The 23778-nt window shown below is 35.9% G+C and overlaps 1 protein-coding gene across 4 annotated transcripts; it reads left to right on the top strand.

Moving 5' to 3' along the window:
* The first annotated feature begins 1199 nt into the window (after positions 1-1199).
* LOC113072653 (retinoic acid receptor RXR-gamma-B) lies at positions 1200-21624 on the top strand. Of its 4 annotated transcripts, none has more exons than XM_026245630.1 (11): positions 1217-1326; positions 5305-5672; positions 15044-15276; positions 17557-17701; positions 17806-17985; positions 19024-19181; positions 19320-19449; positions 20250-20382; positions 20490-20581; positions 20961-21066; positions 21162-21624. In XM_026245630.1, exons 2-11 carry the CDS (start codon positions 5603-5605, stop codon positions 21307-21309), a joined length of 1395 nt encoding a protein of 464 aa, XP_026101415.1. In that variant the 5' UTR covers positions 1217-1326; positions 5305-5602; the 3' UTR covers positions 21310-21624. The 4 variants fall into 4 exon arrangements, with proteins under 4 accessions (XP_026101416.1, XP_026101415.1, XP_026101414.1 ...); XM_026245629.1 differs by having other exon boundaries at positions 1218-1326; positions 19021-19181; XM_026245631.1 differs by lacking the exon at positions 5305-5672 and having other exon boundaries at positions 1200-1326; positions 19021-19181.
* Positions 21625-23778: the final 2154 nt, after the last annotated feature.

The raw sequence follows: 23778 nt of genomic DNA, 5'->3' as shown, positions 1-23778 counted from the left end.
ATAAAGGAGAGGATAACAAATTGCAAGCCTTACACCATGTGCCATCATTAAGCCCACACAAAGAGAGCAGTGACAAATGACCATTTTAATTCTTCGGTTTGACTTTAATAATTAACATGATCTAATAGACTTAAGAAAGGGGTACAAACAGAAAGTCTTGATTGGTGTGAGATGTGTTGGAAAAAAAGCTATTCATCTTGTTTACCATGGTTGTGTTTGTTGTTGCTTTCTTGAATCTTGGTCATTAACAATGAGGGGACGGAGTATGTGGGGGTTGTGGGGATGGGGTGGGCTTATCCCCAAACCTCAGGGAGGGGCCTTGTGAAGTCACTGGTCATCTTGAGCACTAACCCCACGCTAGTTCAAGACTAGTGAATGCTGGGGACTTCTTAATAACCTTTGGAGGTAGTGAGAGCTCACCCTTGTATGACCCCATACTCTGAGAAAGTCTAGGGGGAATCGCGAGGAGTCTTTGAGCCACCACACAGAGTATAAACAGGCGGACAGACAGATCTCAATCACAAATATAATTATATTCCTGTTTGTTTTCTACGTTAGTTCTTAGAAATTACTTATGCTGGTGTAGTTAAATTGTCAAGTCAATTCAGTCATATTAAATAATATTTTTACAAATTTTTCACACATTTTTAGGTTTCTGCCAATACCTTTTACAGTGTCCAGCTTGGTACTGTTTCTACTGATGGCTGCCTGAATGGTTAAGCATAGCCAGTTAAAACCAAGTCTTACAACACTTCTGGGAAACAAAACCCTGATTCTTTTAACTTTTTTATGTATCTACTTAGTCATTGAGTCATATTAAATAACATTTTATCTGACATTTTTGTGTCCGTACTCAATACTGTTAATTTTGATGGTTGAATGGTTCAGTAATCACTGAAACCAAGGTCTTTGGTTTAGTTAAAATGCATAAAAATAGCAATGCAAGACACTTTGTTCAAAAGCATTTGTCAAATGTAGTTGTAAATGTAATCCACATTTTTTGTTGTTGCATGTGTGCAGGTCAAGTTATAAAGAAAAGTAAAATATATGTTATTACCATTGTTAAACAGCTTGAATGTTATTCTGTAAAAAACACATGCACACATGTGCTAAAGTCATCTGCCTGTGCAGTGTCTTATCTGATTGTTGTCGTTGGAGAAACCCCTCCTCCTGCCTCCCCCTGAGCGGGGCCCCGAGCTAGCAGCAGCGCCGCAGAGTGTAGTTCACTTGGGAAGAGGAATCAAGAGGGGTGCGGAGCTCCTCCAGGACAAGAGCCGACAATAAACTGACTCGGGATGGATACTCACGACACATATTTACATCTCCGTAAGCCGCTGTCTTTCTTCATTTCCTTTTGCTGCTCTTGTGCCATATTATTTACGCAGCTGTCCGTGTAGTTTGCCTTAAATGTCCATGCCCTCGAAAGCGTTAAAACAACTTGGCTGATGAACTTCAGACATATTATAGCCCTATCAATCCGCGTGCTTTGACATCGGTCAGGTGTTCGCGCGGTTTACAGGCATGGTTGGCACTTTAATTGTGTTTATGTAATCGATCGCTCTCAGAGCATGGCTGTTGTGCCTGATTTGTTATTTATTGCTTTTGAGACGGTTTCCAGCAGAGTATAGCATGTACACTTAACATAGAAATGAGTATGGCTTGTATTTCAAAGCAAACATTGTATTTGAACTTTTGCAACGTGTTACAGGAGTGAGTGCGAATTACATTATTCTAAGCAAAGTAAGAAACAACTCTTAACAAGTTATAGTTTTATGGTGTTGAGTGGAAGTCATAAGACTCATGTAAAAAGTTGCCTATCTGTGACACATATTTAAATAGCTTGATGCTGTTAATTGAACTAACATTACATTTTTAAGCCAAGTTGTAATGAATTTAATTGTTTTGATTAAAAACTTGACTGGAAAACGATAGATAAACAGCACATTATTGCATGATAACCTAACCTTTGGGAATCTTAAGCTAATATGACCAATTGGTATAAGCTGGTCCAACATGGTATACCATTTTACACTAGCCATTGACCAGCATGAAACTATCCACAGTTCCACATCTACTAGCTTAAGCTGGATTTTCCTGCAGAGCAAGAATTCAACCTACTGTACATATGCTTTAGAGGTAATATCAGATGTATCACTTATTGTCAATGAACAATATGTACCCAATACAATGTGTTCACTCCTGGTCAGTAGTTTTGTGCAAACACACACACACAAAAATAGAATGTTGTATTAAAGGGGTCATATGATGTGATAACAGTGTTACAAGCTTTTGGTGCATAAAGAAGATCTGTGAAGTTGCAAAGACTAAAGTCTCAAATCCAAGTAGATATTTTTTATAAAAGTTAAATGTCAGATACGCCCTCCTAAAATTTCTTGTTTAAATATGCCCCCACATGTCTATGTCATGATGTGGGAAGATTTGCGTAACACCACCCAAATGTTCACGCAAAGTGAAGTGACAGACACAGTGATGAAGCTTTTATGTGTTTGCAGTACACAAGCCACGGATGGTTAAGACTCCACTGACTCCAATGTGTGACCATCTCTCTCTATATCTCTCTCTCTCTCTCACACACACACACACACGTGCACGCGATGCGCAAAACTCTTCATTTGGACATTCAATAGCAAATACTTTAACTAATAACAAAATATACTTAAAGTAGCCGATTCAGAAGTGCCAGATTGTCGTAGCAAAGTCAGAATGTCCTCCTCTCCTAGGTTCATGAAACAGTCATCCATAAAATGCATTGCTGTTCTGTTGGAACAAGATTCCTTAAAGATTCCTAAATGCATCTATACTTTCAGAAGCACCAAATAAAGTGCTTTTGCTTTCGCCCAGATACACATAGCATCTCCCTGACATGGCTGCTTCAAAACTAACTGCATTTATTGAAACCACCTTAAACTGCATAAACACATTGCATCACACCATTTAGCAATGTCATATGACCCCTTTACTAAGTAGTGTTAAAGCTGTGAATAATATAAAGCTGTATTAATGCATGATGTAATAAAAATGTCAACTAACAATTAATAAATATAGACTTACTGTTAACATACGATTTATTCATGTGCCACCATGATGCCTGGGTTTCTTTAAGAACCAGAAAACACACTAAGAGTTTTGAACTTTGAACGTTAACCAGGTTAACAAGGTTAGATGAATCACAGTTAATCACGTTTTGCTTTCGTAGTGAACAGGTATACACATTCAATTCCTTTTTAATTGCATGCACAGTACACTAAAACTTTTGGCAGAAGTGACTTACATTGCATTTAAGGTATACATTTTATTCATGCATTTCCTAGGAATTGAATCCATGACATTGGTGTTGCTAGCACCATGCCCTACTGTTTAAATTACAGAAATCTTTTCAATGTCAGTGAAGGGGTCATTGAGTTCTCCGTTTTTTGTATCTCTGAAAAGTGCCTATAGCTGACAACATTCCTCCACCTTTAACAATGCAAACTCACTCTGCAAGTCCAAAGACACAGAAAAAAAAATGTATTACAGTCGTCAGGCAGGAGTGGCTGGGAGACCTTTGTTATTGCCAGCTGTACACATGCTTTCAAACAGCTCACAGTGTTTCTGTAGATTTCCGATATGTGCTTTAGGCTTTCAACATGTGACTCACTATGCAGCCTTGCCCTTACCATCACTTTCATGGCTAGGAGAATCAAAGAAGCTCAACCAGGAGAAACAGAGGATATGTAGTCCACGAGAAAAGAACGTATAGGAAGAGTGAGTGTATACTTTTTGCAAAAGTTAGCCTGTTAGTTATTAGATGGTCCAAGTTAAACCCTTTCAGGATGATACAAAAGCCACACAAAAATCGAATTTTATCTTTAATGGAATTAAAATGAAATTATTATTGAGATTAGACCATTTTAGCAGCAGTTTAACAAGTCTTACAAACTGTAATAACCCTGTATAGCTGCTGTAGATGAATGAACTAAAAGAGATGCTGTTCTGGCCTTCAGCTTCTGTTAGCTCCGTGTTCTGGATTTATAGTCCTTCTGGGGTAATATAATTCTGGGGTAAAGTAGACTGGAGCAAGGGTGGATATCTATTTTGATCTGTGGATGCGTTCATGCCCTGACTGCTTCCCAGAGGACATCCTGCTTTGAAATGTTAGATGTGGACCCTTATATCACAGTGGCGGGGTTGAACTGTGAACATTTAGTTATGAGTCTGTAAGATTTTTTTAATATAAATAAATAAAAAATAATATTTTGTGTTCATCAATACTACATTTATGTGATCAAACTTGCAGCAAGCAAGCAACAAACCGTTTTCTTTTTGAATATTTTAAAATATAATTAATTCCTTTGATGGCAAAGTTGAATTAGCAGCAACCATTACTCCAGTCTTCAGAACATTTATTTGATACAGAAATCATTTGCAACAAAGACTTCACTTCTGGTTTTCTAAACCAGGGGTTCTCCAAACTCTCCATGAAGTACCCCCAGCACTGCATCTTTTGTATGTCTCTGAGAACCACTGTCCTAGACCTTTGAACAGCAATGTAGACATATTGAGGCTGAAGGCTTATTATAGATGACAGAAGATAATAATATTTAATGAATAATGTTTTAACCTTTACTGACACAGATTTTCTTAAAGGACACATGGTTAGGTTTATGGAAAGAATAAGTTACTGTAAGAGAGATATCAGTGATTGTTTTGTTAGCAAAAGAAATGCATGAAGATAGAAAACCCAATACAGCTGTTTTGGTAATGTGGCTCTTAATATTTCTTCAGGCAGCTCCAATTGTGTCAATCTTCTGTGATCGCATCTCTCGTTTCAGTCTAACTGATCCATGTGGGGCATTGCTTTTATAGGACGACATATTAAAGAGGCTTTTTTAGGTTCACCCTGAAGGCATTCTGTCATGAAGGCAGCTCTCTCTACTGCTTGGCTGTCTTTCAATGAAGCTGTAATGGCATCAGGATTGATATATTGTATATGCTTTTAATGCATCACTATATTGAAATATCTCAAAGCTTCTTTTTATTCTTTTCTGCACGATTGATTTGGCTCAAAATCCCCTTTAGTGTGTGTGCATGTGTGAAAGAGAGCTGTTATTGCCACTACACTGCTTTAATAGAAGCACTGATGTGCCCATCATTCTGTGATATTATGGTCAGTTATAGAGTGTTCTTGATAATCAGATGTACTGTAGATTTACAGTAATGTTAATTTTTTTAAATCTAAACAAATAGCTTTTTTATATGTTGAACCTCATATTCACTGAAGTGCACTTCATCCCACTTCAACAGGTGGCTCGCCTGGGCTGATATATTTAATGACACTCAGAGCCTCTGTCCGGGCAGACCGTGGCCTTTGCAGAAGGAGTTTTGTCAAAGGCGAGAGAGGCTGATCTTTGTGGCAGTAAACGGTTCCTGCTGGATTCAGTGGTTGATAATCCGAGTAATCCCATAAACCAGCAGACTCCTCCCTGCGGATCCTCCTCCTACGGCCGTCCTGTTTCACTCATATCCCATCTGTTCCATCAGCGGAGTGAGTCTTTGTGCTCTGCTGTGCCTGGTGAGGTTTGGTCGAGTGGTGCTCGCAGTCATGTGGCATCCGGCGGCGTTGCCTCTTCAGGGTCAGAGTCACGACAGAGAGGGTGGTCACTACAGCCACTGTGAGTATCTGATAAAAAGATACTCCTGTAATTCTTACTTCCTGTACGTTCCCAGGGACAGCATGGCTGGTGCATCGTAAGGGAAGATCAGACGATTGTGCTGTTGGAAACAGCTGGATAAAAAAAATATTTGACTGATTTCAAAACTGTCCATACATATGTGCATTTTAGAGATGTGTTGGTGTGTCTTGTGGTTCATTGTCATGAGTAAAGAAGCTGTCATATCATTTGTTATTTCTAAGCAAGGGAATACAAATTCTTAACTGGAATTCGTTCTGGAATTGTTTTCATATTTCCAAATGGAATTGGGAAAATTATTTTTAAACAGGTTTCCTGATTTTTTGGTCTGCAGTTGGTTTGACAAATGGATAGTCCCACCCCAAATTCATGCTGGAGACATGAGTATTTCTAACTGCCAAATCTAACCTATAAAAATACTTTTGAGTGGCATATCTAATAGTCAGGTTGATTCAAACATCTTTAATATTTCTTTCACAGTGCACATGGTGAAAGTTTACCAAGAATGCATTCATTATTTTGTAATAAAAAAAAATCAAATCAAATTTATTCCTGTGGTGTTAACATTGAATTTCCAGAAGCCAATACTCCAGTCTTCAGTTTAACATAATACTTCAGAAATCATTTGAATATCCTCTGTTTGTGCTTAAGACATATTTCTTCTATTATTATTATCAGTGTTGAAAACAGTTAATATAAAACCTAATCTTTTTGTTGAAACTTTTTTTCCAGGATTTTGATAAATAGAGAGCTCAAAAGAACAGCAAGAAATAGAAATCATTTGCATCTTTATACATGTTTTTACTGTCACTTTGATGCATCCTTGCTTAAAAAAAAGATAAAAGTATTTATCTTTTTCCAAAAATGTCATATATGTTATGAAATCTATTTGTTGATTTGACACTTTAGACACTTGCTTTGCATGTCAATTGTAGCTTGTGTGTAATTAATGTGTACCCTCTGCTCTCAGCTTTTGGCAGTGAGAGTAATTGGCAAGGCTCTGTTCTCTAATGCTGTTCAGCTGTTATAGATCAGGGTAAGGTGGCACTGGAGAATTGCAGATATTTTAGGAAAGTCTGCTTGGATCAATCTATTTCAGTATATCCCTTTATATCTCACACACTCGGGGTACTTCACCCCCTCACTTCTTTGCTTTTCTTCTGTTTCTCTGTGACAATAGTTCTGTCGAGGGACGTTTGTGTGTGTGGGTGTGTGTAAACTGACAAGGACAAACTCCCATTTGATCACACAATAGAAAGCGGTGACGGAAGTTGTCGCCGCCAATTGACAGTCACTATCTGTTGTTCTTTCTCTTTCTGTTTCTATCTTTCTTTAAGAGGTGTCAATGTAATGTTTAAAACTTTAATGCAATAATGACATAGCATGTGAGCCTGCATAGAAGTTTGCATGTGTGCCTCATTCTTCAAATTAATGTAACATATGATTACATTAATTAAGTTTGAAGTACATCTAGGTGTCTTTAATATACCATAATATGTTGTTTGGTAAATTACAGCTGAAATAAAAGTATTTAGACATGCTTTAACGGATTCATCAAGGCCTCTTAATTCTAGCGATGATAAATCTTAAAGGGATAGTTCACCCAAAAATTTGAATTCTGTCATAATTTACTCACTCTAATGTCTTTCTAAAGTTGTAAACCTTCCTTCTTCTGTAGAACACAAAAGAAACTGTATTTCACCATACTTTGAAAGTCAAAACAACACTAGACCACATTGACTTTAATTGTATGGACAAAAAAAAGAAGAATCTTTTTGGGATGAATTGAAACACTGACTGTGAGCTTGACTCTATCATCAGTACCTGACCTCACTGATGCTTGTGATTCCCTGTAGCTTCATTCCAAGGTATGTAAACACCTTTCCAGAAGAGTGGCAGCCGTTAGGGAGGACAAGTATTAATGCCTGGTTTTGTGATAAAGAAGCACATATGGGTGTGGTGTCTGGATGCTTTATTCAGTGTGTTTAATTTTTGTATCGGTAGTTATGCAAAACAATAGTCTGGGTTGTGATTGGCTGTAGGTTAGGGTTAAGTTCAGTATTAAGGAAAACATCTTTTTAGGGTCTTTGATCATTGCTGAGATTATCTGGATGGTCTTTCAACATTGTTCAATATATTTGATGTAAACACTAGAGACAGAGCCCTCTTCGTCTTAATTTTTCATCCTAATCCTTCCTTTTCCAGTTCTCTTTGATTTCTTTTCACCTTCCTCTTTTGCTGAAGTTACTTGAGGCTATGTGTAGGGCTGACTACACTGTGGTTTCTCACATGTCTTATGCTGCTAGATCCCATTTGTAACCTAACATCTAGTCTCCTTTGATAACATTTTTTATGTGTGTAGGCTGGTTGTTGCATTAAGGAACTTTAAAAAAGATTTCTTTAACTTGTTAAATCAGTTTAAATGTTACCACACTTTAAAGGGTGAAATGTTCATTTTCACTTAATCTCCTGTTAATCTTGAGTACCTATAGAGTAGTACTGCATTCTCCATATCTCCAAAAAGTCTTTAGTTTTATTATATTTATAAGAGAAAGATAGTCTGTACCGATTTTTTCCGGAAAAAACACGAGCGGCTGGAGGCGTGACGTGTGGGCGGAGCTAAAGAATCACGAGCGCGCGTAGGCTTTTGCATTTAGAGCGTCTGGAAGCTGTGACATTTCCGTGAGGAAAAAAAACATGACATTACCGTGAGGAAAAAACCATCATCCAAAACAAACCATGGCTAACAGTCAGATTCAGCAGTACATTTATGATCCAGAATCAGATCCAGAGGCTGAAATTGAACAAGAGCAGCAGCAGCAACAACTACAGCAGGACGTCTCTATGTAGTATGTAAGTTATTGAAACTGTATATATTTGCTTAGCGGTTTTGAAAAATGACAAAGTTCCACTTTATGTCTTTTTTTTTTTTTTTAAAGGTTTACATGTGGGAAGTGCAGTTTGATGCCAACTGAGGCGGAAAACGTTTGCTGCCAAGAAATAGAACCGGTTATACTTATGTCTTGAAATGCATTATGTGGCCAGCTAAACAAATGTTATTTTAATACACACACACCATACATAGCATGTTGTTTACTTGATATGCTTACGCGCCGATAGCAAAGTTAACAACACAGAGATATTTGAAGCAGTTTTACTCACCGCATGCGGTTCCAACACACGATCGTGACCCTTTTTCGTTGGGACTGCATCATCCTTAAGTAATAAACGATATGCAAATCCGTCGGCAAACTGGGCCTTGTTTGTAAAACAAGCATCTTCGAAATGCAGGGAACAAACAAAAACACTTGCACAACTCCATTGATGCTCTGTTAAAATAAACTCTGTCCACTGGTCCCTTAATGCTGTTTTTTTTGGTAATCTGTGCAGGGTTGTCTTGCCCTGGCAACCGAAAACACACTTTGGTGACATTTCGCTCTCTCGCTCTGGTCAGTGAATGGCTCTGCTCTGCTCTACGGTGCGCGCTTGCACTCTTCCGGGAGAAGTGCCCTTAGGACCCATATAAGGAAATTCCGCTCCATCTAACGTCACACAGAGCCATACTCGAAAAAAACTTTCCGAAACTTGTGGCAAACCGGAAGAGGTATTTTTGGAACAAAAAAACTCCTTCAAACGCACAACTTAATTTTTGAAACTTTGTCCATGTTTAGCATGGGAATCCAACTCTTTAACAGTGTAAAAAACTCAGTATGCATGAAATAGCATTTCACCCCCCCTTTAAGGTTTCTCTTTTAAGAGGCCTCTCAGAGTAAAACAGAATGGATCAATTGTCTTGTTTATGTTTTGATTGATTTGGCTTCAAATATCCCAAGACAGCTTGTTTTCTAGGAAGTTTATTTTGAAAGTTGAGAGTGAGAGCTGTTCACGTGTATTGGGGTGGATGTTTGTGACTTTATCTGTTTCTGTTTCTCTCTTGACTCTCTCATGGGTCCTCTGTTAAACCCTCAAGCTTCGAACAAGTTCAGTTTCAGGAAATTTGGAACAGAAATGGATGTTGTCCTTGGTACATTGCTTGACTGTTAAGCTGGATAGTGTGATCCTTAATCAGTTTTCTGTATGATTTTAATGTATTTTTTTATGAAATTAGAACTTTTATTTAACAAGAATTTATTAAATTGACCCAAAGTTACAGTAATTACTTTTAAATTTGAAAAAATATTCATCATTTTCATAAAATTAAACTACTGTTTTCAATATTGATAATAATAAGAAATGCTTCTTGAGTAATGGCTGCTGAAAATTCAGCTTTGCCATCACTGGAATAAATTCAATTTTGAAATACATTCAAATAATATTTCACAGTAGTACTGTTTTCCCCTGCAAAGAAATTCAGCATTGATAAGCATAAGAGATTTCTTTTTCAAAAACACTTAAAAAATTTAGACCAACCAATCTTATACCAGTGTGTTCATTCCCATTAAAAACTGACTTTAGTGGTCTTTTTGACCAATTTACATAAAGCACACTGGAAATATTTTTTTTTTCTATTTTCCAGACAAAATATCTAAAAATTCTTAAATCAAAAAGGATTTTCTAGACAAGAAAACATTATTGTCACGTTTTCAGAAAAAACTAATCAAAATTAAGTGAGTTTTTACTTGAAACAAGATAATTTTTTTCTGAAAACAAGACTTTTCTGAAAACATTAACTTTTCTTGTCCAGAAGATCCTTGTTGATTTAATTTTTTTTAGATATTTTGGCTGGAAACAAGGGGGAAAAAATTAGCTGGAAATTATTTTTCATTTGTCATTTAGTCATTTGTTCATAAATCTGCCGCATGTTGTAAGTATATTTTAGCAGCCAGTGAAGACAATGAATGGAGAGATGTGTTGTCTTGACAGCATCCAGCTGCTGCTTTTGAATAGTTTTCACACTCACTTAGGATTTAAAGTATTCAGAATCTGTTACTTTTAAGTTTATTTTGATAAACAAGATGTCTGGCTGAACACAGTTACTTCACAAACTCTTGTGCAATGTTCAGTGGAACAGTCCCTACTGATTTCTGATTGTGACATTAACTGTGGTCATCAAATGTAAAATGTCACAAACATTACTCAGGTTTTTAAACAAGTTTATCCTCAGTGCTTCAGAATATCAGCTCTCATATGATATGACACGACACGACACATATGATATGAAACGATATGTTTGGATGTTTTGAAACTGATTAATGTTCTTTCATTTCCTGTGACATTTGTTTCCAAATATCAGCTTATCAACCCAGTCAGCATTTTTCTGACTAGTATTTAGTGTACAGTATCGTCTGTCCTTATTTTACTTCACTTTTTTGTGTGACTAAAGCAATCGTCAGCAAAAGTTATTTTAAATGACTAATGCATGTGACAAAATGTGCTTGTATTGAACACAATAATAGAGAGGTTACTACAGGACACATTCAGAGTTCATTGACTTCATGCCTAGATGTCTCTTTACTTGATACTCTATTATATTCTTTAGTTTTCAGTTCACTCTTGCCTTTTCAAATACTGATGTTATTCACATACAGCAGCAGTTATATGCCCTTTTGCTATAGAACCCACACATTTAAACCAAGCCCTACAAAAAACACTGTACATTTCATCATTAAAAATGCACTCAGTACTGCCATAAAATAAAATCTCAACATATCCCAGACCACCTGATGCCTGAGTCCAGCTCATTTTCACCTTTGTCAGCGATTCTAGGTACACGAGCATGAACGTAATGCTTTATTACAGCAGCTCTGATAAGAAAAACATGAGCTTGTGTGTTTTTTGTGTGTAGAATAATTCATGCTTATTTAGTTAAAGCATGGTGAATGAGGTGTTTAGGTAGTAAACATAATATTGTTGCCAACTACATCATTGAATTTAAGTGTGTGTAGGTTAATTATTCACATATAAACAACATCATGTGCTGATAAACTAGTTTAAGATACGGTTGATTAAGCGATGTTAGTAACTGAAGTGTGAGGTGTGTGTGTGTGTGTGCAGTCCTGGGCTTTGGAGGATTATGGACACATGGCGGTAATCAGGGTTGATTTAATGTCCTGCAGCTCTCTACGGCAGACTGGGATAGAGTGGGACAGTGTCCCATTTCTCCATCTCTTCTACCCCCTTCCATTTTTTTTGTGTCTGTTGTCCTCCCCACAACCCCTGTCTTCTTGACAGGTGGTTGAAAATATTTGTCAGTGATGAGAAGTGGGTATAGTGTCATTATTGATCAGATGTCAACTTCGTTTAGGACAGAATTAAGTGATTCAAGAGATTTTTATTTAAAATTGGGGGTTGGAACCTGTTGTCGTAACCACTGTTTATTTCATGCAGTGGGTGTGTGTTTGTCTGTGTGGTTCCAGCCAATAATATGCTGCTAAATCTCCAAACCTACTTTTGGGAATATCCTGTTATTTAGTATTATAACCAGCAAAGTCTAGTTTAATGCAAGTTTTGCAACTTTTTTGGACTGACATTCAAATGCTAAATGTTTCTTTTAGCAATAAGGCTTGCATTTTCTGTAGCTAAAATGTATGAATAATTCTAATAAATAATATGTTTTAATTGTAATTTCTCTTATTGTTTTTCTCAATTTCATGTTTTGCATTTGTTGGGTCACTGGAACAATATTAACAAATTATCAGTTAATAAACAGTTAATAAACAGTGACAGAACATTTTAAATAATTACTGTATGCAAAACAAAAAATTATACAATAAGTGTGTTAAAATATCAAACAAAATAAACATTAAACAGTAGTTTGTGATCTTTCTATATCATGTCGTTTCAGTCAACATGTTTTACAAACTCGTGTGTGAGAGGCTTAATGAATTAGAGCCCTGCTGGAGACTCCACACCTCAGCTGACCAGTAATTAACAATTAAAAGATTTTAACTATCCCTCTCCAAATCCTGTTGTGTTCCAGCTCATGGAACTGATGTCACAGGTCTGCTGTTCATTGAAACTATACAACCCTTTCTTTGTTTTTAGTGTGTAGAGTATCTGTGAGGATCTTGATTACAGTTTGTTGTATCTAACATGCTGTGGTGGTTTATGCATGTGATTGTGCCCGCATTGACCTGGGTGATTTCATGTGGTCTCCACTGAACTTGATAGCATTCTACCAAAGGCTGCACTTTGGTCCCAGACAGCTGTACAAAGGTCATGGGCACTGCCGAGAGTCATTGTGAAATCCTGATGAATGTCTGGCACATGGACCATCTCAGAAGAATAAGATCTGAATTATCAGCTAAAGGTTAAAGCATCTAAACAAAGTTTTTTATAGACCTTATGAGATGTAAATCTGCAGAGATAGAGCTATAGCGACCTTGTTGTATATAGGGTGTCAATTATACTTGTTATACTTGTAGTCAACATAAAACTAAAACTTTGGAGAGAAAGGTTGAAAGCATATATTGTGGAGAAGCCTTTACGTCCTTCTCTACCTCAAAAAAACATTGGTGTGGATTTGACCATGAAAATTAATTTGCAAAATAATGATTTTTTTTTTTATCTCTGTTTAAAGATGCAGTACCAAAGCCTTAAAAATACTGTGTGACGGCCTTGTTTTCAGCCTTAGGGAGTCTGTATTAAGCATTGGACTTCTATGGTCTGTTTTATATGTAATGGATCAGGTGGCTCATTTAAGGATAGGACGACATGCGGACCACAGTATGACCATGTTTCCGCCCTACCGAAGGCATCTTGGCCATCTGTCACCGAAATTCCCCCTTCTGCCCAGAGTCTGGGACATACACACATGCAACAAATGCAGTTTGGAAGAATACATCCATTGCAGATAACATACTACAGTGTTTAAGTGCTGAAATTGATGATTATGCCTGGTTAATAAACTAGAAATTGTGAATTTGGAAAATTTTAAGGAAAAGAAACAACAAGATAGAGATTTATATTACAAAAGAAGCTAATTTCAGACACTTATAGTGTCTCCCTACAATAAGGTGCAAAACTGTAACGGGGTAAGTATGCATTAAAAAGGTACTAATATTTACAATTCAGGTATTAATATGTACTTTTCAGTAATAATATGTACCTACCTTCTCATTTAGCAAGTTTCATGCTATTAACATTTCCCATCATTCTCAGCATTAGAATGATAAAACCTGTATGACTTGAATTACAGATTTAATGTTTTTGTCTTTATCGTTGTATATTATGTTATTGTACTTTAGTTTTTAGCTCGACAGCAATTTAGTAAAATACAAGACCTAAAAAACTATATTAATGGATTATTTTGACTGCAATTGCTAGGGTCTTGATCACCATGTCTAGGTTTATTTAGCAATATTACATTAGAAGTAGTTTATATTGAAATAACCTGCCAGAGATAAACCGTTACAGTCACCTTGTCAGAAGATCTGATCAAATCATTCATAAAGCTTTTTTGTGTTGCACATCTTGATAAAAGCAACTGCTTGAAGCTGTGTTCATGTTAATTTAGTCTTAGATAAATTTGATTTAATCTTCATCTTGATGAATGATGAAACAAGGTAATGGATTGCAACACTATCAGTATTGGCAAAAAAGGTGCAACCTTTGCCCTGTGTGTGTCCTTGTACTACGTTAGATAGATTATATGTGTTTGTGCCGGTACAAACTACCATTAAGAGGTACTCTTATGTAGCACTCCATCAGCTGTGCACTGAAGGGTTACAGCAGCAGGGCTTAATGGATTCTCGTAGTGAAGTGTCCTCTTACATTTATGTACTTAAACAACATGTTATTTCATTTTATGCCTTAATAAGAGGTAATTGATGTTCTGCAAAATCACATGTTTCCAAAAGTACTTAATGTTCCTTTGGGCATATATTTACCCTGTTCTCTGATGTCTGCACATGCTAAATAAAACAATATATATAGTATGTGTCATGATATATTTATAGAGACCTGTTACACTGACCAGTATGATTGTTTGGTTTATACATTACACGTCAAAGATTTGGAATAATTATGATTTTCAATTGTTTTTTAAAAACAAAGTCTCTTATGCTAGCCAATGCTGCAAAAATAGATTTGATAAAAAAATACCAAACATTAATATTATGAAATATTACAGTTAAAGAAAACTGTTTTCTAATTTAATATATTACAAAATGGAATTTATTCCTGTGATGCAAAGAAACATTTTCATTAGACATTACTCCTGTCTTTTTAATCCATAAATGCAGCCTTAAAGAGCATAAGAGACTTTATTCAAAAGCATTAAATATCTTAATCTTTTTATTTTTTACCAGAAGTGTGTCTTTATGATCAATAATGTCATCAGCAATCGTTTCAGTGCTACATTTGAATTGCTCTTGTCATGTCTAATATTAATTTCTCTTTTTGTCCCTTCACAGACACTAGTGCTCTTAATTCACCCCACTCTCAACCACCACCCCTGAGCCCCATGGTGGGTCATCCGTCTGTCATCAGTTCGTCCCGCCCTCTGCAGTCGCCCATGAACACCCTGGCCTCATCCATGAATGGCCTAGCCTCACCCTACTCGGTCATCTGCCCTTCTCTGGGTTCACCATCAATTTCCTTGCCCTCTACTCCCAGTATGGGCTTTAACACCCTCAGCAGCCCACAGGTAAGACTAGGGGCGTGAATTTTGTATAACAGTTGAGGGGGCACAATAAACATAAAAGCGATTTTTGAAAGGGACACAAATAATACATCTTAAATTGTACGTGTAAGGATATGTATACACAGATGAAATCCTTACTACTATTAGTGCAGCAGGGAGACCGTTCCCCCTCGAAACACGGTTAGTTTGGGCTAATTTTGGGTAGCAATTGGGAGGGTTTTGTTGTAAAAAACAAAAAACCCTGGCAACCCTTTTCATCAAGCATTTTTTTTTTTTTTACAGTATTTCAATTATTTAAAGTATAATACACAGACTCATATTTTTAGGGTAATGTCCCCATCGACCCTCCCAGGATTTCTGCCCATGTGTAAGACGCTTATAATTCTGAACTCTCGCAGACTGACACCAACCAAAGACAATAAGATCTGTCCTGAAAAAACTGAAATGTTACCCTCTTTCATAAATTAAAATTTGCCTCTTGGCAGTAATACCCTATATGTACCATTTAGAGACACGTGAGCTACAAAGATGTACCTTTTAGCTTTTGTACTTTAAGGTGCAGATCCAGTGACAGCTTTGTCCCTTCATTTTCTGAGAGTGTATGGATGCCCTGGTGTTAAAAGAGGTCAGCTTATGTGCGTCTGGATGTGCGTCTCATTTGTCCCTGGAGGCCAGAGAAAGCCATTGACTTATACAAACGTTACAGGCTTTTAGTCCAATGAAAGGACATCAATAACTATGAACTTACAGTATATGGGATACGTAAGTGAGTGTGTGTTATAAATCATGATAGACATACAGGGTCTAAATGTACTTGAAATGATATTGAAATTAAAAGAAAATGTGTGTAGAATCCTGTAATGCTGGTAGCATGTGGCATTAATTGTGTGTGCATGGTGATTTTTATTCTGAAATCCTTCACATGGGTGTTTCTTTTTTTTTGCCCCAGGTGGATTTCAATCTTACCAAAATAAAGGCAAAATGTCCTCAAAATAAAATTAAGTTGTATTAGTCTTTATAAAACACTTGATCAAAGAGTGAAAAAAAATCACATTTATTGAGTGAAAATGGGTTTTTACTTGTTACAGCAGAAGGTAAAGAAAAACCAAATAATATCAGACAGTTTTGTTGTATTGTTTCCAACCAAGCTGTAATTTTGTCAAGTTATACAAAAGTGAGAAAGTTTACTTTGGAAAAGTGTTTAGAGTTCATAGGCTGTTAACTTTGAAATTTGTTTTAAAGTTAAATAAATTTGTTCAGTATTTCAAATGTTATTTCCATCAGTATCATTTCTGTAAAAGAATGTTATCAAAACCATTATTTCATATAAAATGTATATGCTTGTTACCTATTACAATATTTAATAATATTTTAAATTAGCTTTTTTTCAGTTTTTATTTTAAAATATATTTTGATGTGCTTTTGTCATTTTATTATATTTATTTATTTCTCTAAAACTTTGGTTTTGAGTCATTTTAGTATTTAATCTTGTTTCGGTTAGTTACCAACTCAACATTTATTATTTTCATTTAGGTTTAAAGTTTTCCATGTAATATTTGTACTGTCCGCATTCTTTTTTCAGCTTTATTTCAATAAGCAAGTTTTAACTTTTTTCATTTTTATTTTTTTAATTAGTAACTTTTTCAAAGTTTTAGTTTGTAAGTTTTAACAACACTGTAACCATCATTTATGTGATGGAAAAACAGTGTGAAAAGTAAGTGAATTTTTTTTTTACCCGACAAAAGGAGCAGCCATATACAAATACATAAATCGACAAACATTTATGACAGTAATTCACTGAAAATAAGGCTCACTGAATCCTATTCCTGATTAGTCTTTCTTTCTGTATTCCTGTGGTATGGCCATGTACTGCCACCTACAGGCTCAATGCTGCAGTGCAGAAAGCAACATGTGATGGAAAAATAGTGAATTCTCCTTAGAGGGAGAGGACACAAATCTCCCCTCCCCTTTGAAATGTTATATCAGCTCTCTCACAGCTACTTGTGTAATGGCTTTGCAAGGGTGGAGTCTGTTTTGGTGCATTTGTGAGTGTTTTCTTGGGTTTTTGTGGTTTGTGTGTGTGTGTGTGTGTGTGTGTGTGTGTGTGTGTGTGTGTGTGTGTGTGTGTGTGTGTGTGTGTGTGTGTGTGTGTGTGTGTGTGTCTGTGTCTGCTGTGCTGAAGGGACACAAACAGTCTGCTGCTGTATTGTGACATAAAGTCTTTTCCTGATTACACTATATAAGCTGCTTCTGTCTCTCTTCACTTCTCTTCCTGTCTGACAGATGAACTGTTTAAATGTGACAAGCTCAGAAGACATCAAGCCTCCACCAGGATTGGCTCCGCTGAGCAACATGAGCAGCTATCAGTGCAGCAGCCCTGGATCGCTCTCCAAACACATCTGTGCCATTTGTGGGGACCGATCTTCAGGTACAACACAGGGATCGTTTAGGTGTTGCATTTTGTTTTGGTTTGGAAGTTAATGCAAGATGCATCTCTATCCCTTCTGAGGTTCAGCATGGTTGTGTTTGCAGGAAAGCACTATGGTGTTTACAGTTGTGAAGGTTGCAAAGGCTTCTTTAAGAGGACCATCAGAAAAGACCTGACCTACACGTGTCGAGACAGCAAAGAGTGCCTGATAGACAAACGCCAGCGCAATCGCTGCCAATATTGCCGCTACCAGAAGTGCCTGGCCATGGGCATGAAGCGGGAAGGTTTGTATTTGTAGGTTTTCTGTGCATAAATCAATGTTTTTTCAATTGCTTTTACATTTTGTTTTATTTTATTTATATTGTTTTGTTTCCGTTTGGTGTGTTTTTTTTTATGGTGTATTTGGTGTATTTTCTACACATTAATAACATACTTTAACATTATGCTAAATAACATAAATATTAGTACATACAATATGTGTATATATATTATTATTATTATTTTTTTTTTTCTTCATAAAATTCAAGGCATTAATGTTTGCCTACAAAACCCCACTGACTCTGCACCCCTTCACCTAATTTCATTACTTCAGACTTATGTGCCTCAAGTGAACATTGCTTTATTCTGCCATCCCAAAGAGGCACAAAATCACTTTCACAGACTTTTAAATTAAATGTTCCCTCCTGGTGAAATGACCTGCCCAACTCAATCCGAGGAATCCTTAGCCAGCCCCAAGAATCGTCTAAAAACACATCTCTTCTTTTTTATTTTTTTGGACCCTCTAACTCTAGCACTCTCTTTTCTAATTGTATTCTTTAAAAAATGGTCCTCTTTAGTCTTGTACTCTATTCATTTACAGCTTTAAAAACAAAACAAAAAAACACTTGTTTTTCTAATCTTTTTGTATTCAATCCATTTGTTTCTATATAATAAAAAACTTGCTACGTGTAGGCCACTGTGTTAAGCTAACTGACACTTGTTATAGCACTTCCACATCATTGCCTTTTTGTTTATTTGATTGCTTTTCATTGTCCTCATTTGTAAATCGCTTTGGATTAAAGCATCTGTTAAATGACTAAATGTTATGTATATTATATCATATTTCTATATATTCTTACATTATATTGAATACATTATTTTGTACATTTGTTATCTTATAATATCTCAAATAAAATATCAAAAAAGTACAATATCTATTATTACAGATAAAAGTTTTAAAAAATTGGAGATTTCTTAAATTACTTTCGATGTCATAATCATTACCGGTAATTACAATGATTTATAATGTACTCCTTTCCTTGCTCTGCTGGACATCACAGCAGTCCAGGAAGAGAGGCAGCGTGGGAAGGAGAAAGGTGATAATGAGGTGGAATCAACGAGCAGCTTTAATGAAGACATGCCTGTGGATAAGATTCTGGATGCAGAACTCGCAGTAGAACCTAAGACTGAGACATACACAGAGAACAGTCCAGTCAACTCAGTAAGACAAAGATGTTTATATTTATTCATGTACAATTTGCACAGTACATACATGTATGGCTTAAGCATTCTTTGAGAAAGTAACAACTCAAATACTCTTTTTCTCTCTGCTTTGTTTTCATCTGGTCTCCTTCTTCAGACTAATGACCCAGTCACTAATATCTGCCATGCAGCTGACAAACAACTGTTTACTCTGGTGGAGTGGGCCAAGAGGATACCTCATTTCTCTGATCTGCCTTTGGATGATCAGGTCATTTTGCTTCGAGCAGGTATGTGACACTCATACACATGTATAAAACATATAGATATATATAAGTTGCTATTAACAAACAAGAACTCTATGACTACACTTTGTTTCTTCTGTTGCCCCTATAAGAGCTGTTTTTGATTAGCACTTCATTTGGACTTTCCGTCAAGGTTGTAGGATCTGGAAAAACGAGGGAATTGACACAAAATATGATACATTTTAATGATACATGTTCTTTAATGAACATGCAATGTTGGTGTGTTTGTATTATTTATGTACTATTGTTGTATTTATTAGCATTTTAAATTTTTCATTTTTCAAATGCTTTTCATTTTCATTTTAGTTTTGAGTTTTAGTAATTAATTTGCTTCTGTCATCTTTTATCTTTTATTATTTGTAAAAAAAAAATAAAATAAAAAACTGTAAAACTTTTTATTTTTATTGATGTTTTAGTACTTTTAATATTTGTCTTGAACCTAAAGGTCTTTATTTCAGTTAGCTTCCAAGGTAGCAGTTATTATTTAAAAAGTATTTCAAGATGAAGGGTTTCATCTAATATCAACGTTTTATTTCATTTCAACTTAATTTCAAGAAATTATTATTATTATTATTTTTTTTTAGTTTTGTCTATAATAACTGTAGGTCAAAGGGTCAGACAGAACTGTGTTGGTTGTGTAAGTGGGAATGCTGCCCTCTGCTGGTCAAGCACTTCACACGCATTCATGATGTAGCCACCAGAATGCATCACAAAGCCTTGCTAATGATGTTTTCTTCTTGCTATTCTTGTCATTTATTTTCTTCATGCAATCTTTTTTCTTACAGGATGGAACGAACTCCTCATTGCTTCATTCTCTCATCGCTCAATCACAGTTAAAGATGGCATCTTGCTGGGCACAGGCCTCCATGTCCACAGGAGCAGTGCTCACAGTGCAGGTGTCGGCTCCATTTTTAACAGGTGACTATTTCCACCTTCAACATTTTTGTTTGTTTAGAGAATGATCATAAAATATGCATCTTTATTTGAATTACAACTAATGAAAGCTTTGTGTGCTTGTGTGGCAGGGTATTGACAGAGCTGGTATCTAAAATGAAGGATATGCAGATGGATAAGACAGAACTAGGCTGCCTTAGAACCATTGTCCTCTTCAACCCTGGTGTGTCGCTCATTGCCATTTCTATACACTTGTCTACAGCACTGATAAACAAAGTTATTTTAAATTATGCCATTATTTACATTACATTCCAACCCCCCTCCCCCCCCCCCCCCCCACACACACATACATGTTATATAATATGTTTTATATTATAATAATAGATTAAGAGACATGTTTTACCCAAAAAATGTAATTCTGTCATTACGGACATTTTCTTTCTTTCGTGAAACACAAAAAATACTGTAATTTTTTTTGTATGCCTTTATACACTGCAAAATGTAATTACAGTGAATAGGAACTTTAATATATTTGATGTAAAGACGTGTAAGATGTTTTGATAGAGTGTATAGTTAATCATGCAGATTGTCTCTTCTCGTAGACGCCAAAGGCTTGTCTAACCCAGCGGAGGTAGAGGCACTGAGGGAGAAAGTTTACGCTTCACTGGAGACCTACACTAAACAGAAATACCCTGACCAGCCTGGCAGGTAAAGTCATATACATGTTTGTTCAGTAAATACTGATCATATCTGTTGCACATACTCTTTTTCACTCTATGTCTTCCTCCCTGCCTGGTTTACAGGTTTGCTAAACTTTTGTTGCGTCTTCCTGCCCTCCGATCCATCGGACTCAAGTGTTTGGAGCACCTATTTTTCTTCAAGCTGATTGGAGACACACCCATAGACACTTTCCTAATGGAGATGCTGGAAGCACCCCATCAGATCACGTGACACAAGTTCCAACGGACCATTTATTTTTGTACATATTCTTATGTAACTAATATAATAACCAACTTGATTGAAGATATTGCAGTACACTGCATATTTTATACAAAGCACAAATTATTATTCTTTTTAAAAAATATGAGCACGTCTCAAAATATACAGATGAAATTAAGTTTACTGGTATGGTTTCGAGAAGAAATGTTTCTGTAAATAGCTAATGTCAGGTATTGTAAGGTTTTTAGAAGAATTGTTTCTGTAAATAGCTAATGTCAGGTATTCGTTGTGGCAATGCAATAAAGAAATTATATTTTATTCAAGGAATTTTTATCTACCCAAACAGTAATTTCTAAAACTAAATTTAGAATTCTGTTCAAATAAATATTTAAATATGATGTCCTTTTCTTTTGTGTGTGTGTGTGTGTGTGTTTTGTTGTTGTTTTGTTTTGTTTTTGAGTAAAAGATAATGAGGCATTATTGTCTGTCCTTATTTTACTGGAGCATCCAACTTTTTTTCCCTGTAGAACCAAAAGCCTTTAAAGAGCAGGCCATTGTTTGAGATGTGGTGTTGTCCAATTTTAAATATCTAAATCTCAAATAAATGAGATTTTAGCAAAACACTGCATCATATACCTTATCTGGCGCAGTGTGTTCCGTCCGCTAGATGGCGCCACTTTACGAATCAAAACATCGTGTGGCTGTGGTGGCTTTCTCATTTCCAGCGCGGAAAGGGATCTGAACCTAAAACCAGTTTGAACTGTCATGTGGGAAAGTAGAGTATACGATTTTTTCCCCCCATTTTTTTTTATATCTTAAAATCTTTTCTAAATATATTTTCTAAACTTAAAAAATAAGACCATTTCAAATGATATAATCTTTATGTAATCTGTGATCGTTGTAGGCTATATGGTCGGTTCTGGTCATGACACTATAATATGAACTCCAAACAAATGTTTAAGATTTTCTTTACTGGTTGTCTGTTTGGGTTGTATCACAGAGAACCAAATGATGTGCATGTAAAAACCATATTCATTTAGAAATAACCCTCTTTTTCAGACTATTTTAATATGTTTATTTGACTTAGCAAAAACAGTATAGCCGGAAAGTTATTATATAAGCTTAACCCCATTTTTTTGTCATATACTACATTTCAGAATGGCTATCCAGCATGCAGAAGAAATTGTGGAAAATGCAATAAATCTAAATATACAATAAGCAGCATTGCACCCCATTGTGAATCTGTTAAATGTATTTTTTTTTTTTAATTATGCACATTTCTATGGACCCCAAGCAGAATTAATGTAACTTTTTAGGGCATGTTTGAACCGTCTTTATCTATAGTTTATCTATAATATATTGTATAATAACAATAATAATTGCAATCACTGTTTAATCAGTAAGAGTTTTTTTTAGCAACTGAAATTGCCTTGGGGTCTCTTAAACCCAAACAGGGCATTATTGTTCAAAATTCATTTTTTTTTTTTTTTTATCTTATCTTATTAATTTTTTAGAGTTCATCACAAGTTGTAAAAAAAAAAGGGGGCTGTATACTTTGTACCTGATGGGAGGAGAGAGGTTTAAGTGTGTGTGTGTGAGAGAGAGAGAGAGAGAGAGAGAGAGAGAGTAAATGACGCACAGGTTTATTTTCATATGGAGCTTTTGTGTGCTTTTACAACTTAAGCATCTGTCGAAAGTTACTCGGAGCGACAAAAGGATATTTTCTCATCAATGGTAGGTGGATGTATGTCTAATCCTATCGCATTTTTTAAAGTTTTGGTAAAGTTTTGTCATGTACAGTATAATAGAAGGCCATAGTTACTGGTCTTGATAAATATGCTGACATGTGACAGTAAATAATGCTATGGGCACTGACTGTTATTTTGATGTCGCAAGTCGTTTTATGTTTGCCTGAATAATTTTAGAAGTAAATATTTTAATGAAACTCGAAATCTCGTTTGTTCTGTATTTCTGATGGTGCTTATAGTTTTCATTTTGTAATGCTCGTGGATGAAGTTTTTTTTTTCAATATTTAGCCTATTTTTCTAATTTTAAGTTACATTAAACTTTCATTTATTTTACTTTCACATCTTCTTGGTATAGTATAATTTTAAAAGGATGGCAGCTAAAACAATATACAATTTTGTAAATTACACTTAAGAATTAATATTTTTGTTTAAATACAGTCGCACTATAAATGTGCCTTTTTTGCAGACGTGGAGAAAGAGCGTGTGTGAAGGCTGTAATGAGCTCATCCGGGACAGGTACCTGCTCCGCGTGCAGGACGGACTGTGGCACGAGCGCTGCCTGCACTGCGCATCATGTCGCGAGCCTCTGAAAGACACCTGCTTCCTTCGCAACAAGACACTCTACTGCAAGCGAGACTACCAGAAGTAAGACTCTTATTATTACTGTTTGTCTCAACAATGATTTCGTTTTATTCAAACTGAATTACTATTAGAAGTTCAACGCGGGAAAGTG

The sequence above is a fragment of the Carassius auratus genome, unplaced genomic scaffold (assembly GCF_003368295.1).
Source record: "Carassius auratus strain Wakin unplaced genomic scaffold, ASM336829v1 scaf_tig00009814, whole genome shotgun sequence".
Taxonomy (NCBI): Eukaryota; Metazoa; Chordata; class Actinopteri; order Cypriniformes; family Cyprinidae; genus Carassius; species Carassius auratus.
This window is presented reverse-complemented; position numbering and strand designations above follow the sequence as displayed.

Excerpts from the sequence above, each read along its gene's own strand:
- LOC113072653 (XM_026245629.1), top strand. The coding sequence starts at position 5,603 with ATGTGGCATCCGGCGGCGTTGCCTCTTCAGGGTCAGAGTCACGACAGA. Across the intron at positions 19,450-20,249 it reads GGTCATTTTGCTTCGAGCAG|GATGGAACGAACTCCTCATT; the intron begins GTATGTGACACT and ends TTTTTCTTACAG. Across the intron at positions 21,067-21,161 it reads TACCCTGACCAGCCTGGCAG|GTTTGCTAAACTTTTGTTGC; the intron begins GTAAAGTCATAT and ends CCTGGTTTACAG.